Source organism: Chiloscyllium plagiosum, chromosome 4 (assembly GCF_004010195.1).
Source record: "Chiloscyllium plagiosum isolate BGI_BamShark_2017 chromosome 4, ASM401019v2, whole genome shotgun sequence".
Taxonomy (NCBI): domain Eukaryota; kingdom Metazoa; phylum Chordata; class Chondrichthyes; order Orectolobiformes; family Hemiscylliidae; genus Chiloscyllium; species Chiloscyllium plagiosum.
In genome coordinates this window covers 41,181,020-41,198,464 of record NC_057713.1, presented here as the reverse complement: position 1 = coordinate 41,198,464, position 17,445 = coordinate 41,181,020, and the positions used below count along the sequence as shown (strand labels likewise).

Here is a 17,445-nt window from a genome sequence, read left to right as displayed (position 1 = left end):
AGGGTGAGAGGGGAAAGATATAAAAGAGACCTAAGGGGCAACTTTTTCACACAGAGGTTGGTATGTGTATGGAATGAGCTACCAGAGGAAGTGGTGGAGGCTAGTACAATTGCAACATTTAAAAGGCATTTGGATGGGTATATGAATAGGACGGGTTTGGAGGGCTATGGGCCAGGTGCTGGCAGGTGGGACTAGATTGAGTTGGGATATCTGGTCGGCATGGACGGGTTGGACCAAATGGTCTGTTTCTATGCAGTATATCTTTATGACTCTATGACTTCTGTGCTGCAGACTTCTATAATTCTCAGAAAAAAAATAAAGCTCTAGCAAAAGTATAACATTGTTTCAGAAAAGTTTTTTTTTGCTCTGTCCTTCCTTAGAACCGAATTATGTATCCAGATGCCAGAAGTCTGTTACTTAGCCCAAATGGTAGTTCTTTATTGGTTAGCATAGACAGTTGAATATCTGCAGAACATTTAACATAAGAGGGCATTACAATGAAGGAATTATAGATGAACTCAAACATTCGTACAAACATTCTTAACAAATGCCACTAGACAAGAATAACAAGCCTGGTTAATTATTTTCCTTTCTACCCTCAGGATGCCAAGACACTCTCGTGCTAAACAACCCAGCTCCTGAAACACTTTATCTATTGGAGTAAATGGACTCAGTAAACCCAAATAAACAGCTTATGTGGTTTAGGGCTATACAGACAACTCATTAAGACTCCTTCTTGAACAACACCTTCCAGACCCATAACCTCTACTTTTCAACAGAAAGACAAAGACAGCATGTGCATGGAACACTATCACTTTCAAGATCCTTCCAAATCACACATCATCCTGACTTGGATCTACATTGCCATTCATTCACTGTCACAGTCATAGCGTCATACACATAGAAAAGGCCTTTTGGCCCAATGAATCTGTGCTAACCTATCTACACTTATCTCACTTTGTAGCACTTGGCCTACTTGTTATGACATTTCAATTACTCATTCACATACTTTTGAAAGGTTGCGAAGTTTCCCACTCTACAGCCTGCCCAGGCAGTTCAGTTCAGATTCCCAACACCCTCTGGATGAAAATCTTTACCTCAGATCCCTTTTGAACCTTCTGTCTTTTGCCTTAAAATTCTTGCCTCCTCATTAATGACTTTTCAACTAAGGAAAACAGCTCCTTCCTCTCCCACTTGTCCATGCCCCTCATCTTATGCACCTGTCACTAGCTGAAAATCCTGGAACCTCCTCCCGAGTAGCTTTGTCAGCAACCTTCTTATGCAGTAATTTATAAAAATGACTCAACACCAATTAAGGACAACAATTAAAGTTGGAAAGTAATTTCTGTTCTTGCCATTGATGCTATATCCTAAGATATAGGCATTTATCAAAAACAAATTTTAAAAATGCCTTCTTCATGAGTTTACTGGAAAGTTTGGCAGGTATCATAATTACTCAATGGTTGAACAAATAACCCAAACTTACAAGAATTATCAATTAAATTGCTTACTTGGCGCATTTGGATCATGCCTAGGTTTACAATCAATTTTGGTTTTTTGAACAATTTCTGTTTGACTGGACCCAGCACTGTTCTTCAATGGGTTTGTAAAAGGTTTTAGCAAAGGTTGTTGTGAAAAAGTTGCCATTGGTACATGTGATGAACCAGCAACTGTGGAGTGAAAACAACGGCCACTCATAAAGTCCTCCACAGAGATTGGTCCCATTATCTCAATCTCTTTCCCACCAAGCATTAAGGTCTGGCCTTCAGAAAGCGTTTCAAGTTCTTTTGCTTTGTATCCAGTACCTGAAGAAAAAACAAAACAATATCTTGTCAGTCTTATGGAAGTGATATCATATATGGACTTCGTCGTTTGGTCAGACATGTCTTGGCAATATGCAATTATAAATTTTGGCAGCAAAGGAATGAACATTGATTACCTGTAATGTATAATTCTAGTACATATCTGAGTCCTTATGAAATTCCATGCAGATGCTATGTCATTTCTACCTAATTTTGTTATTAGGATATACTATCCCATTGGTAATCCCAGTTGATACACTTCAACATGACGATGCATTATAATATATTTTAAGTGCTTTTGGTGGGGGGGTGGAGAGAAGAACACAAATGCACAAGTAAATTAATATTTTGAATGCTTTCGGGATCATAAATCGAAGTGCTCTCACCTAATATTCAAAAGTGTCACCTGACTGATTCATTCTCCTTCTCTTGAAAGCCCTCATTAGAAAATAATGTCCTCATTTAAGATTTTATATGTATACGATATTGCTTCCAATTAGTTTGCAGATGTATTTAAGCAGATGACTTTAGAACCTAAGGTTCAGAAGAGTGCAGAATTCAGATTGAAAGATGGAATTATTCCTTTTAAAGAAGGTAAAACAAGGGAATCAGTCAATTCAGCAGAAATGGTTTATGTTCTGTGAAGCTGTAGTGTTTGAACAGAAATCTTCAAGTTGTTAGAATGGAGCAAGGTTGGGCCATCAGAACAGGACAATTGAAGAAATAGGAACAAGAGTAAGCTGTTTGGCCCCTTGAATCTGCTTCACAATTCCATCGGATCATGGCCGATCCGACATTCCTCACATCCACTTTCCTGCTTTTTCTCCATAACCCTTGATTCACCTACTGATCAAAAATTTATCTCAGCCTTTAAATATGCACAAGAAATTCCTTATCTCAGACTTAAATTGGCACCCCTTTTCTGAGACTAAGCCCTCTAGTTCTAGACTCTCACATAACGGAAATCATCCTTACAGCATTTACTCTGTCACGCCCCATAAGAATCCTACATATTTTAATGAGATCATCTCTCATCCTTCTAAACTTCATTGAGTATATAGTTCTAATCTGTTTAGCCTTTGCTTGTAAGACAATCCCTTTATACCTGGGCTCACCCTAGTAAACCTTCTCTGAACTACCTCAAAAAAAAGTGATATTTTTCCCTAAATAAGGGAACCAAAACTGTCCTTCGTACTTCAGATGTGGTCTCACCAGCGACTTGTATAATCGCAGTAAGACTTCCCTATTCTTACAGTTCAACACCTTTGATGTAAGGGCCAACATTCCATTAACCTTCCTGATTGTCTCGACACAAGTGTAGCAAGTGATGTACCTCCTGAAACACATAACAGCTTTCTTTTTGCCTTATCAAAATGGAGATAGTCACAGTATTCAACTGTGGAAGAATGGTCCAACTGCTTGTATAAAAGACCTTATTATCTTCAGATGATTTGTGCGAGGATGAGCTAATCAAAGCTACCTTTTAGAATACCGATTTGACTTTTGAACATTTAGTGCATATTACAGAAAAATCATGTGACCAATCGAGCTTTTTGTGTGTTGAATTGGGACATGTTTTGGAAGGCCAGCAAGTTCTTAAATTCATAAGATATAGGAACAGAATTAGGCCATTTGACCCATCGAGTTTGCTCTGCCATTCGACTATGGCTGATATGTTGTTCACCCCTAGTTTCCTGCATTCTTCCCATAACCCTTCAACTCTTTACCAATTAAAAATCTGTCTAACTCCTCCTTAAATTGTCCCAGTTTCCACCACACTTTGGGGTAGCAAATTCCAGAGTTGCAATCCTTTGGGAGAAATAGAGTCATAGAGATGTACAGTACTGAAACAGAACCATCAGTCCAACTTATCCATGAGAACCAGCATTTGGCCCATATCCCTCTCAACCCTTCCTACATATACCCATCCAGATGCTTTTTAAACCTTCGAATTGTACCTGCCTCCACCATTTCCTCTGGTAGCTCATTCCATACATATACCACCCTCTGAATGAAAAAGTTGCCCCTTAGGACCCTCAACTCTTTTAAATTTGCTACCCCTTATCCTAAGACTATGACCTCTCATCCTAGAATGCTCCATAAGAGGAAGTATCCACTCCACTTTTATTTTACCCAAACCTTTTGTCATCCTGAATTCTTCATCTTGATCTCCCCTCATTCTTCTAAATTCTAAATTCTTCTAAATCTGTCTTCATACAACAAACCCCTGATCTCTGGGATCAATCGAGTGAACCTCCTCTGTACTGCCTCCAATGCCACTACATCTCTCTCTCTCTCTCTCTCTCTCTATCTCCAATTTAGCTGGCACCATTCGTTGAGTTTGATGGCATCTACAAGCACACAGACAGCTTTTGTTTTATAGGTATTTTTATTGAAATAAAGAAAATTTTTAAGACTTTTTACAAAATTACAAAAGTAATACAAACAAGTGTAAGCACCAATAGACAGCTTTTAAAGGAGGACTTGAACATCCACAGCAATATTTCCAGTAGAAGAAACCAGCTGCAATTTTAAACTACCAGCTGAGAACCAAAGCCTTTGAGCAACCAGACCAGATGACCAGCTCCAAGTGTACTTACTGATATTTTTCAAATTGAATTTTTGACTCATGTTATCTTCCTCTGCTCTGTTATTCATACATTTTGTACATTTGGTTTGGGTATGTTGGTTTGCACACTAAGTCCTGTCTGAATAAATCTTTATCAAGTGCACACATTGAACTGACAAATACATTCTAAATTTAAAAAAACAATATTATTAACAAACAAGGCATAGCAAAAGCCAAGAGTAATTCTAGTTTTGCCTAAAAACTGTCCTTTTAGAATATTCGCCATGTCTCCAGACAATGAATTAAAAATTTGTAAGTGACATGATCAGATTTTTAAAAACACTCAACTTTCAAAAGCACATTATCATTGAAAAAATAAGGACTGAAGAGATTTAATAGTCTTAAGTAGTTTAGCTGGCTATCTTAAAATTATTTTTATATGAAAACATTCCAAACAACTGAAAATCATAATGAATGAGCTTGTTAATTAGTGACAAGGCTGCAAAAGCAAAGACATTATAATACTTCAATTTCTGTTTTGTCAGGGGGCAGGGACAGGTGGTGGGGTTGACAGAGAAGGGAGATTTCTAATTTGAAATAGATTTGGAGCTGTGGCTTTGTCCAGAAAGTTAACTGTCTCCTCGCTACTCCATTGAACATGCTGCTACTTGACCTTCAATTTTGTCTGAAGCTGCAAAGTTGGAGAAACACAGACAAGCTCAGGGTCTGACATGAAACTCCTCTTCACCTTCACTGAGAATCAACTCAGTGCATCTCCATTAATCCTACGGAACAAACTCAGGGCAACTCTTTGTACAAACCCTGGGAGAATCGTGTTCTGTCTGGGTCATTTTGACCTGAATGGAATGTAATCTGCAGAGGTCTTAAATTATGAATGAGGTGTAAGAGCATACAAAAGCATCTGAAAATTTTGCCATACTTTTCAATAAGATAGCAGTTTATCTTAATACAATAAATACCTATACACCATTTTATATTCTGATACTAGATCATGTCACCACAGACTTTTTAATGAATAATATTCATTTCTGTCGAATGGATCAAGGAACATGTCTTTTTTGATCATTTTACTAGAAGTGGGCGGCATGGTGGCACAGTGGTTAGCACTGCTGCCTCACAGCGCCAGAGACCCGGGTTCAATTCCCGCGTCAGGTGACTGACTGTGTGGAGTTTGCACATTCTCCCCGTGTCTGCGTGGGTTTCCTCTAGGTGCTCTGGTTTCCTCCCACAGTCCAAAAATGTCCAGGTTAGGTGAATTGGCCATGCTAAATTGCCCATAGTGGTAGGCGAAGGGGTAAATGTAGGGGAATGAGTGTGGGTGGGTTGCGGTTCGGTGGGTCGGTGTGGACTTGTTGAGCCGAAGGGCCTGTTTCCACACTGTAAGTAATCTAATCTAAGTAATCTAATCTAATCTAATCTAAGTGGTCGGAATTCTGAAATAAAAATATCTGCCACAAATCCCTTTGAAAATGAATAGCCAGTCCGCTTTCTAATTCTTCCTGTTGATAATGCTTTCCCATCTTGCTCATCACATTTCACAGCTAAGATGGTGATGTTCATATGTTTATACAATACAGTAGCTGCCTCTGATAATAAAGCAGCTTGATACTAAGTCACAACAAAAGAAAACATTCATCCACAGTGGGCCTGCAGTTTTACCCAAGAATCATACAGAAAAAAAAAAGTCCTATTTAAAATCTCTAGTCCTGTGCTGAGAAAACAGAGTTTGGACAGCCACTTAACTGGTTTCAGTGTTTCAGGGTTACAGAGGGCATAATAATTCAGTGAGGAATTCCACCAATGGTCACTACCAGAAAATACTTTTGGAAATTATTAATCTAGATCATGAGATTTGGCTATGATGACCCCTCTCATTAACCTCAAAGTCCTTTTCCAACCTCCTCTACAACTCCAATTGCCATTCACCACTCAATGCTCAACTACGTCACCCATTTTGACAGGATGTTAGAAGTAGGTAAAAGTGAGGACTGCAGATGCTGGAAACCAGAGTTTAGATCAGAGTGGTGCTGGAAAAGCACAGCAGTTCAGGTAGCATCCGAGGAGCAGGAAAATCGACGTTTCGGGCAAAAGCCAAGGATATTAGAAGTGACCAGTTACTGTGAAATGGCATTCCAGCATCAGTTAATTGGTTCACACAAATAAAAGGGAGAAAGGTTACAGAGAAAAATCATAGACTAAAATATTGTCAACAAAGCTTTTTAGTAGTTGCTTTGAAGTCACACTTCACTATTTTCTAGCCACAGCACCAGTTCATTGTCCAGGGAGGCCGATAATGACAACTTAAGGAAATCTATAATCATTGGCACATACAGCCAAGGCATGGATAAGTGGAAAAGAAACTGCCAACACAGTCATGCTCACTGGTGTAGTGTGGAGGAAATCTGGCCTCACTATTCCCATAATTCTCAGATAGGTTAAAAATGTTATCCAAGTATCAATTAAGCTATTGGTAGATCCATGTGAACGGCAAATAAAGACCAAGTTTCTGTTCTGAAAGAGAGTCACAGAAATGTACAAAACGGAAACTGACCCTTCAGTCCAACTCGTCCATGCCGATTAGATATCCCAAAGTAATCTAGTCCCATTTGCCTGCATTTGGCTCACATCCCTCCAAACCCTTCCAATTCATATACCCATCCAGATGCCTTTTAAACGTTGCAATTGTACTAACCTCCTCACTTCCTTTAGCAACTCATTCCATAAACGCACCAGCCTCTGCATGAAAATGTTGCCGCATAGGTCCCTTTTATATATTTTCCCTCTCACCCTAAAGCTATGTCCTCTAGTTCTGGACTCCTCCACACCAGGGAAAAGACTTTGTCTATTTATTCTATCCATGCCCCTCATAATTTTATAAACCTCTACAAGGTCACACTTTAGCCTCTGACGTTCCAGGGAAAACAGCCCTAGCCTATTCAACCACTGCCTATAGCTCAAATCCTCCAACCCTGGCAACATCCTTGTAAGTCTTTTCTGAACCCTTTCAAGTTTCACAACATCTTTCTGATACGAAGGAGACGAGAATTGCATCCAATATTCTAAAAGTGGCCTCACCAATGTCCTATACAGCCATAACATGACCTCCCAACTCTTATACTCAATGCTGTGACCAATAAATGAAAACATACCAAACACCTTCTTCACTATCCTATCTACCTACAACTCTACTTTCAAGGAGCTATGAACCTGCATTCCAAGGTCTCTTTGTTCAGCAATTCTCCCCAAGACCTTACCCATTAAGTGTATACGTCCTGCTTTGATTTGCTTCTCTGAAATGCAGCACCTCACATTTATCTAAATTAAACTCCATCTGCCACTCCTCAGTCCAATGGCCTATCTGATCTAGTTCCCATTGTACTATGAGCTCGCCATAGTCCCAGGGGACTTAAGGCTGCTCCCTCATTAGAGAGAGCCAAACAACTATTTATTTCATAGATTTTAATCACAGATAAGGAACTGTGAAGTGCCAAAATTTAACTCTGCTGTTAGATCTCTTGCAGTGCAGTGGTAGAGTTCCTTCCTCTGGACAAGGATTCCAGCCTTTAAGTTCCACCTGCTCCAGAAGTGTGCAAGAACATCTCTGAACAGGTTGATCAGAAAATATCTACAACTCTACTGTTTAAAATTCTAATCTCCCCTCTAAACCTCCCAAGTCACTCATACAAAAAGACGCAAACAAAAAATATGTGGTTTTATGAATTAAGGGAGTAAACTGGGATTCACAGTTCAACTGCACCAGTCCCTAGGATTCACGGAGATAATCATTTTGATCATCAGGACTTTCTATTCTTCAAGCTCTTTCTTCAGTTTCTTTTCACTTTGAAGGAAGAGGCACCAATTGTACACTTCCTGTAAAATCTAATAGTTACAATCTAAACATCACAACTGCAGCAACTGGTCAGAGAAATATAAACTAGCTATCCTCAGCATTTAGGTACTTTACTGGAGACTGTGTGTGTGTGTGTGTGTGTGTGTGTGTGTGTGCGTGCGTGCGTGCGTGCGTGCGAGAGAGAGAGAGAGCGAGAGCGAGCGTGTGAGAGAGAGAGAGAGAGAGAGCGAGCGAGTGAGAGCATGACACACACTATCTGTCCTTTCAGCAGTCCAAAGGCCTCTGCCAATATCATTTGCACCCACATGCTGTTCAGCAACTCAAGAGACAATTAGGTAGTTGTCAGCCCAATGGTCTTTGTCATCTACAGATGGTCACAACTCCACAAATCAATCAGCAACCTGCTGCCTGCTAAATCTCACTTTGCACATAGTTTGCTGGAGTTGCCCCATCTCCTGTTACATTTCTCCTGCTGCTTGCAAAAAAAAAGTGTAAATTTGACTTAAAGTAAGTGCCAATAGCTTGCTTTTTAAAAAAGTATGGCAATTCCTTTCTCAGTCCTTTTCCCAATTCAGTGCATAGTTAAAAATAAATTAAAGATACACAGACTTTACACTACATCTCTAGCCAAATCAATACCGTGTGTTCATTGAGACAGCATGCCCTGACAAAAACATTCTTTGCAGTGGTCCTGTCATATTCAGAATATAAAAATCTGATTGCCAAATGATGCTGCTGCTGAGATTCACAGTATAAATCACAATTTTACTAGTATTTCCATTCCCCTCCTGTAAGGGATGATGTTGGTTCAGCTGTCACTTTTCTTCCAAAAGCTCATTACACAAAATTAGCCTGAGACTAGAGATACATTTGCGGATTTCAGGTCTATCCATTGTTTCACATAGCCTAAATTTTTATTGATTAGTCAATGTTTCCATCAACTAAGTGGAACTTCAGGACAAAAATGTAAAAACTGAGTCCAATAATCACAAACAAAATGATTACCTCTTTTTTGTTTGCAAATAAAATCACGACTTCCTGGTCACACACGATCATTGAAAGTTGATTTAGGCACATGCACATTTCTTATAGATGTGTAAATGTTAGCAAACCCTCATGGAACTGAGCAATTCTAAGGGTATATTTCTAATTAATTTTTAATAATATCTCTCCATTTGTAAACTAAAGTTCTGCATTTTACACCAAAGCAAAAGACTGTTCTTGTAGATGAACCATGCTTCCTAAGCAGTGAAGCAAGCCCTTGTGCTCAAAGGAATGAGAGATAACATGCCCACAGCTTATAACACATATCTTTATTATCGCTAGATTGCACAAATAATTTCTACTAGATACACATGTCAATTTCAATAAAAATGAATATCAGGAAAGCCAGACTCTGTGTAACACACTAACTTACAAGTCACACTAGCAACAGTGAATTTCTGAAGCTAGGGCAAATAACAATGCTAATTAAAAGTAACTTGCTGGTGCACAATGTTAGCAAGAAAAAGAAATGCAGCATGTTAAAATCATTCTGTCAGTAGCATCTATTCCAAGTATCAAACTGTACTTAATTGATCTCATTCTGCCAAAAAAAGGCAGTCTTTTTGGAAGATTCAGTGTAATGGCTACTCCTATATGATTTTCTGTCTATGCACTCAAGTTAACAGTTTAACGTAAGAGAAAATTCTTTGTGAAAGTCCATGGGCTGAAAAATTAATGGATTGTTGATCAATGGCAAAGTGATTTTGTACATGTCAAAAGTAGAGCTTTAAATGTACGTTCTTCCAGACTTTGACATTTTAAGCTTGGAATTTATTAGCCCATCTGTACAATTCATACCAATTTTCCTCCACCTTTAACTTTGAAACATCTTACATCAGGTAACATACAAGTAGAACAGCAGGCAATAACATAGCAGAATTCCCAAAGCTTTGTATCTGGTAAGCAGAAGATCCTATGATTTCATTGCTGCAAGATAAACTGGTGATACTCAGAACTGAGGAAGGGTCACTGGACCCAAAACATTAATACTGATTTCTCTCCACAGATGCAGCTACATCTGCTGACCTTTTCCAACAATTTCTGTTTTTGTAATGCTCTGAAGACATGGGGTCATGTCCCACTGACAACAGACGGTGGAACGAGAGCCAATTAATAAAACTGGAACATGTAGTTCAAATCAGTAATGATGACCATCATCAATTGTTGGAAAAATCAATCTGGTTCACTAATGTCCTTTCTTCCTTTAAGAAAGAAACTTTATCATACGCCCATTTATGTCCAAAACCACAGTAACCATGGTTTATTCTGAATTACCCTCTGAGATAGCTGAGGAAGCCACTCAGTTTCAAGGGCAGTTATGCACGGCCTGCAAATTCTGGGCTTCCCAGTGATACCTAAATTCTGTGAATTAATGAAAGGAAAATATTCTTTATCTTATTCTTTATCTTATTCTTTGGTTGGATTTTTCCAGTTTTGTAATTTGTGGAAATTATGGTTTTTCAAGAATTTGTAATAATGATGTCCTAACGCAAATTGAATATAACAAATTGATTTTAACATTAACATGCTTACCTTTTCCGATGTCTTTGCCCTCCATGTCCTTGAGAACTGCAGACGTCTTTCTGACAATCAAGACTGCATCCCCCTCCCATTTCTTGTGTTTTTTCTTTGATGCTTTACACCACAAGACACTGTAGTATGTGGTGAATGAACTGGACACGTTATGTTCATCGTGATTTTCTTGATTTGTCTGATGTGACACAAGTGGCAGTGATGTGCGAATTTGTTTTGGTACTGCAAAGAGTCGGGATGGCTTCAGCTGTTGCTGAGGAACAAAACCTGCACAAAAGCAAAATATGCTTAGATTACAAACTGTATTGAAGAAGAAAAAATACACTTATATGAGAAATATCAATTCAGGCTCTGGAGCAGATAATGATCATTAACTGAGGAAAGTAAAACTACATAATATTCCCATTTTCTTGTGGAGTTCACTACCCAAGAGTGCAGTGGACAGTAGGACACAGAGTAAATTTAAAGAGAAAGACAGATTTATATTTGGTATTAGGTTAAAGGGTTATGGGGAGCAGGCAGGAAAGTGGAGTTGAGGCAGTCATGAGTTTAGCCATGATTGCATTAAATGGTGGAATAGGCAAGAGGGGCTAAATTGCCTACACGCATTGTTGGTTCTTATGTTTTTTCAGGAAATGTTGCACTGTATACACATCAAATACAAGTTATACCCCAAACTCATTTAAAATGAAAGTCTCATAGATATCCAGATTTGAGTTGCTTGATCAGTTCAAAGTCTGTCAAACGTAGCATGGCTTGAATACCATACAACACAATGGAGGATATTCTCTATGCAAAGATGGGACTTTCTCCCCACAATGACCATGTGATGGTCACTTCTACTGATACTCATGGGTGGATGCAACTGTGACAGATACCGATTAGTGAATTCAAGGTTAAAGAGGTCAGTTCCTCTTGTTGGCACCCTCAGTACCTGCCACAGACTCAGTCTGGCAGCTATGTCTTTTTGGTCTCAGCAAGCTTGAGCAGTTACAGAGCTGCTGGACACTCTTGGTAATGGACACTGAAGGCCCCCATCCAGAGTACATTCTGTGTCATTGTTACCCTCAGTGGTGTTCAACGGTGTCATGCAAGATTGTTGACTGTTTGATTATATTATGTGTTTGGAAATGTTCTGCTATTATACCCTTTATAATAGATTCTAGTATTTTTTCCCCTAATAGCAGATGTTAAGCTAACTGACCTATAGTTACCTGGTGGAATTTTTGTCTCCATCCCTCCTTGAATAAGGGTATTAACATTGGCAATTTTCCAACTCTCTGGGACTATTACAGAAGCTAAGGATTCCTGGAAGATTACTACCATACATCCACCATCTCTGTTGCTACTCCCTCGAAAATCCCATTAGGTCCACAGAACATATCAGCAATTAGCCCTATTAGTTTCCTAATCACTCTTTTCTCTGAAGATAATTATTATATTTTTTTCCTCACTCCCCTTTAGTCCCTTTTTTAATATCTCTGCAATGCTATTTGTGTCCTCTACTGTGAAAATTGATGCTAAGTATTTTTTCAACTCCTGTGCCATTTCCTGGTTTTCCATTAGTATTCTCACAGCCTCGTTCTCTAAAGGGTCAGGGTCATTTTGGCTTCTTTTTTCCTTTATACATATTTAAAGAATCTCTTATTGTCTGTTTTTATAGTACTTGCTGTTTTCTCCCTCTTTTATTGGTTTTCTTTAATACATCCAAATTTCACAACCATGTCAATCTCCAAAATCTTGTACAATAATTGTGTGCGTGTCTAAACATCAGCTTCCAGCTGACTCTGTAGTCCTATATTTCAGATCCCATCCCAGAGTTTGTCATAAAACACAGACACAAAGTCTATTCCACTTCAGGAAAAGTCATGCTCCAGTAACTCAATCACAGTCACAGTTTATCAAGTCTGACAGACATACATTTAGGGTTGAGCGAAACCTTCTACCACATACAATACCTTGACTGGTTAAGTGAAATTACAAGTCTTTAGCGAGTCAGCTTTTATGCTCCTCCAGTCAGAGCAGTAAGTAGAAACTCAAATCTTTACTTGCCCCCAAGTATTGTTGAAGTAGCCGACTCAGTAAACTGACAAAGTTAGTTTTCTTTGGTGCTCTTGGCTCTGCAAGAACCTCTAACTAGCACATTGAGAAAAGCGTAACGTATTAAAGACAGGAAGTAAAATAGAAGATGAATGAAAAATGCTGGATATATTTAGTAGCTTGGCAGCATCTGTTGGGAAAAAAAGTTAACTTTTGAGGCAGATATTTTTCTCTGGAAAGTTATCACTTGACATTACAGAAGTCAGAAAATAAGCCAGCTGAAATATCATATTCCCTTTTTATATGTGTTCAACTTCGCAATGTGGCACTCTTGAGAAAAAGTCCACATTCCACATTTGGGAACATGGTGGCCAAGTGATAATGTCACTGAGCTAGTATTCCAGAGACCAGTCTAATACTTAAGGATCATTGGTGCAAATCCCAGCATGGTAGCTTGTACAATTTAAGTTGAATAAATAAAATCTGCATTTGATAGCATAGTGGTATAGAGATATAATAGTTGAGTATTAACAGATGGAGCTACTTAACAAAATGACTCATCAATACAGGTATGGTAATTCAATGTATTTGTGTTTAAATCATAGTTAACAGATGCCAAGTATTAATTTTAGAAACGAGCAGTGACTGATATCATTACAGCTGGTGAGATTAAGGTTAAATCCCAAAATTACTAACAAGTGTAGCAGCCTGCTGACAACTAAAAGATAGATAGATTGCTAACCTGACCAAACATCGAGGGATGTTGGGTCTATTGGCAAAGTAAAACACTGAAGTCACAAAACCCACACATCAGACACAGTGCAAACAAAGTAGCCACGTGCTAATGACATTAGCATAATTTAAAAAGCAACAGTTATCCTAGACAGGCATATCTCCAACAACTTATCCACCACACTCAGGAGGGCCCAGATAGAAAGACACTGGGTCCTGCCAAACAAAGAAACAACCATTCAAATGTTTGACAATGTCTCAAACTATTAAGTGTGTCTCCCTGATTGGCTAGAACTATAGAAAGTTCCAGAACACCAATGAAAAATATTTAAACACAGGGTTAATCTGCAGACTGCTCTCTTGGAGTCTTGAATCTTCTGGACATTCTGAGGAGAGCAGCATGGCCAATGACAGAGAACTGCTGACTGTCCAGAGAGAGGGAGGAAGAGCAAAAATTGCTTTGCAGTCCCACAGAGTCTAAGGGAGACAGACTTGAGAAGCATTGTAAGGTTAAGGGGCCAAATAAGATTACAGATAGTATTGTTTTGTCACAAAAACTATTGTAACTTGTTTACAAATAAAGTTGGGACAGTTTTGCATTTGTACCAACTTGTGTTCACATAGATTTGACTGCTTCAGTATTGTCGGACACCTGGGAAATTCATGCATAATATTCTAGATGGAGTTGTCTAACTTGTGTTAACAGATTTGGACAGCCAGTCAATTGAGCAAGTTAACATTTGGATACCAAGAGTTAGTATACCAATGATTCAACCCCATCTGGAGTACTGGGCAATTGGCACCACACTTCAGCAAAAGGAGAAATTGACCTGAGAAGAGGATTTGTACACATGCACCAGAATAAAGCTGGAGACAAAAGGATTAAATTATGAGATCAGATTGCATAAACTAAACTTGTATTTTTTCGAATTTAGAAAGTTAAGGTTGATAAATTAATAAGGCTAAAGCAGAAGTTGATTTTCTTTTTTGGAAAGGGCATTAAGGAAGTTAACCATCACCTAGCTGAATGGAAGAAGTCTTGAAGGACTGACTTAGCTAAAAAAAAACTTGGCACGCAGGGGACAATTTCCAAGTTTGCAGATGACACTAAAATTGGAAGAACTATAAACTGTGAGGAGGGTAGTGTGGAACTCCAAAAAGATATTAACAAGTTGGTGGAACGAGCAGATAAGGTTGAATGTAGTGAAGTGTGAGCTGAAACATTTCGGTTGGAATAACACTGAAAGACAATAAATAGTGGGTACAATTCTAAAGGGAGTGCAGGAGCACAGAGTTCTGAGTGTATATGCGCACAGATCAACAAAGGTGGCAGGACAGTGAAAAGAGTAGATAATGAAGCATGCTAGGTTTTTGGCTGTTTTAATAAGGGCACAGAGTACAAAAGCAAGGTGGTGATGTCGAACTTGTACAAGACCCTTGTTAGACCTCATCTGGAATATTATGCAGCGTGGATGCCACATGATGGCAAAAATGTGAATGCATTCAGAAGAGTGGAGGAGCCACTTACAAGAATGGGACCAGCTATGAGAATAGATTGAAGAAATCAATACAAGTCACTTATCTCGGAGCAATGGTGGCAGTCAGGAGGAAATGACACAGTAACCTGCAAGACTAGAAATCAAGTGCAATGGAGATTCAAGCCTAGTCTTTACAGGGTACTTAGCTTGGAGCAGCAACAGCCGGACTTCAGGAAGGGACTAGTAACTGGTAAACTGCAGGAACACCACAAGAATCTTCAGTGCAGCTTCTGTTGAAGTTATAACTCCATAGGTGAGAAAATGTCCAGATTTGAGAATATTGGTCACTTGATAATTACTGATTAACCTTTCTTATCTTACAGATTTATAGCAGTGGGAACTTAGCTACAGTTAACCTTTTCATAACCGTAGTGATAGAGTAGGAAATCTAATGCTTCTGGTTTAAGGCATTAATTATATGTGTAAGAGATGTTAGGAGAGGCCAGCTGAGTGGAATGTGTAATTTGTCACACGTGGGGAAGCCTGGATGCTGCCAGTGTCCTAAATGACTACATACAGAAAGTTCTCCCAGCCTCAGAAGCTGGAGCCCTGGGTCTCAGAGCTTGAGCAGCAGTTGGAGACAACTGTGGATCATTTGCAGGACTGAGAGTTATGTGGATAGCATGTTTAAAGAGGTGGTCACACCACAGCTCAAGGGACTAGAAGAAAGAAGGGAATGGGTGAGCACTAGACAGTCTGAAAGAACAGGCAGATGAATGGCCTATGGGACCACTTGCTTTTAGCTGTCATGGCATAGAACATAAGAACAAGGATGTAATATTGGAGTTGTACAGAGCATTGGTTAGACCACAGCTGGACTACTGTGTGCAGTTCTGGTCACCTCACTACATGAAGGATGTGACAGCACGAGAAAGTGTACAGAGGAAGTTCACCAGGATGCTGTCGGGGATGGAAAAATTGAGCTATAAGGAGAGACTAGATAATCGTTTCTGCTCTACAGAAAACAATCCAAGCATAAGTGTGGGACATGATTGAGGTGTATAAGATTATGAGGGTTATGGACAAGGTGAATATACAGCACTTATTCCCATTGGTTGAGGGATCAATCATAAGAGGGCATAGTTTTAGTGGAAGGGGCACAAGATTCAGAGGGGATTTAAGAAAAAGCTTTTTCACTCAGAAGGCAGTGGGAATCTGGAATGCACTGCCTGGGACAGTAGTAGAAACTGGAAAAGTCACAACGTTTAAAAAATATTTGAATGAGCACTTCAAATATCATAACATTGATGAATATGGAATTAGTGTGTCTTTAGTGGTAGTTATGTCAGTACAGACGCAATGTGTCACAGTGCCTTTTCTGCACTGTAGGTCTCTATAGGACCAGAAAAAATTGTGACCGTAAGAACTGCTCCTTTTTTTGAGATATTTTAGGTGTTCGAGGTGACTCCCTCAAATTCCAGGAGCAGCAATTACTGTGTTATACGCTGTTGCATTGTTTTGTATCTTTAGGGAAAAAAGTCAAAACAACAGCACTTTTAAAAGGAGAAAGACAGACAAAAGGCAGTGACCACCTGATTAATGAGGGGGAGAGAAACCTACACTGCTAACTGACAGTAGTGAATCTGCACAGTTACTGCCTTTGTTGTGGGAGTTCATGTATCTCTGGACATCAGAGTGCGTCTAGGAAAAATTAACAAACAGTGAAATTCACAGCTGACCTTGGAGGAACCTGTGTGGGAGATCTCACAGTACAGGAACAGATAAGTGCATAGTTTTTAATGTGTAACCTTGCTGTAAGTCTACTGTAATGAGTAGAGTGGGTTCTTTCTTGATTATATGTTTTATTGAGATAACAGGAGTCCAGAGACAGTATAAACTTGTTAGGGTGAAGGGAAAGGATGGTAGGTATAGGGAATGCTGGATGAATAAAAAAATTGAGGTTTTGGTTAAGAAAAAGAAGGAAGCATATGTCAGGTAGATAGATCGAATGAATCCTTAGAGGATAAAGGCAGTAGGAGTATACTTAAGAGGGAAATCAGGAGGGCAAAAAGGGGACATGAGATAGCTTTGGCAAATAGAGTTAAGAGAATCCAAAGGGTTTTTACAAATACATTAAGGACAAAAGGGAAACCAAGGAGAGAATAGGGCCTCTCAAAGATCAGCGAGGCAGCCTATTGCATGGAGTCGCAGGAGATGGGGAGATACCAAATGAGTATAGTGCATCAGTGTTTCCTGTGAAGAAGATATAGAATGTGTGGAAATAGATAGTAACAATTTGGGCGGCACAGTGGCTGGTACTGCTGCCTCACAGCACCAGGGTCCCAGGTTTGATTCCAGCCTCGGGCAACTGTCTTT

General features: G+C 39.2%; 1 protein-coding gene across 3 annotated transcripts in view; it reads right to left on the bottom strand.

The window, feature by feature from the left end:
- Nucleotides 1–17,445, bottom strand: part of rad54b (RAD54 homolog B) — a 210,414-nt gene that overhangs the window by 71,945 nt on the left and 121,024 nt on the right. For all 3 annotated transcript variants that reach the window (XM_043688055.1, XM_043688057.1, XM_043688056.1), the window contains 2 exons: nucleotides 10,820–11,086; nucleotides 1,512–1,805 (listed from right to left, as the gene is read on the bottom strand). In XM_043688055.1, coding sequence (XP_043543990.1) covers nucleotides 1,512–1,805; nucleotides 10,820–11,086 — 561 coding nt within the window. The remainder of the gene's footprint in view (nucleotides 1–1,511; nucleotides 1,806–10,819; nucleotides 11,087–17,445) is intronic.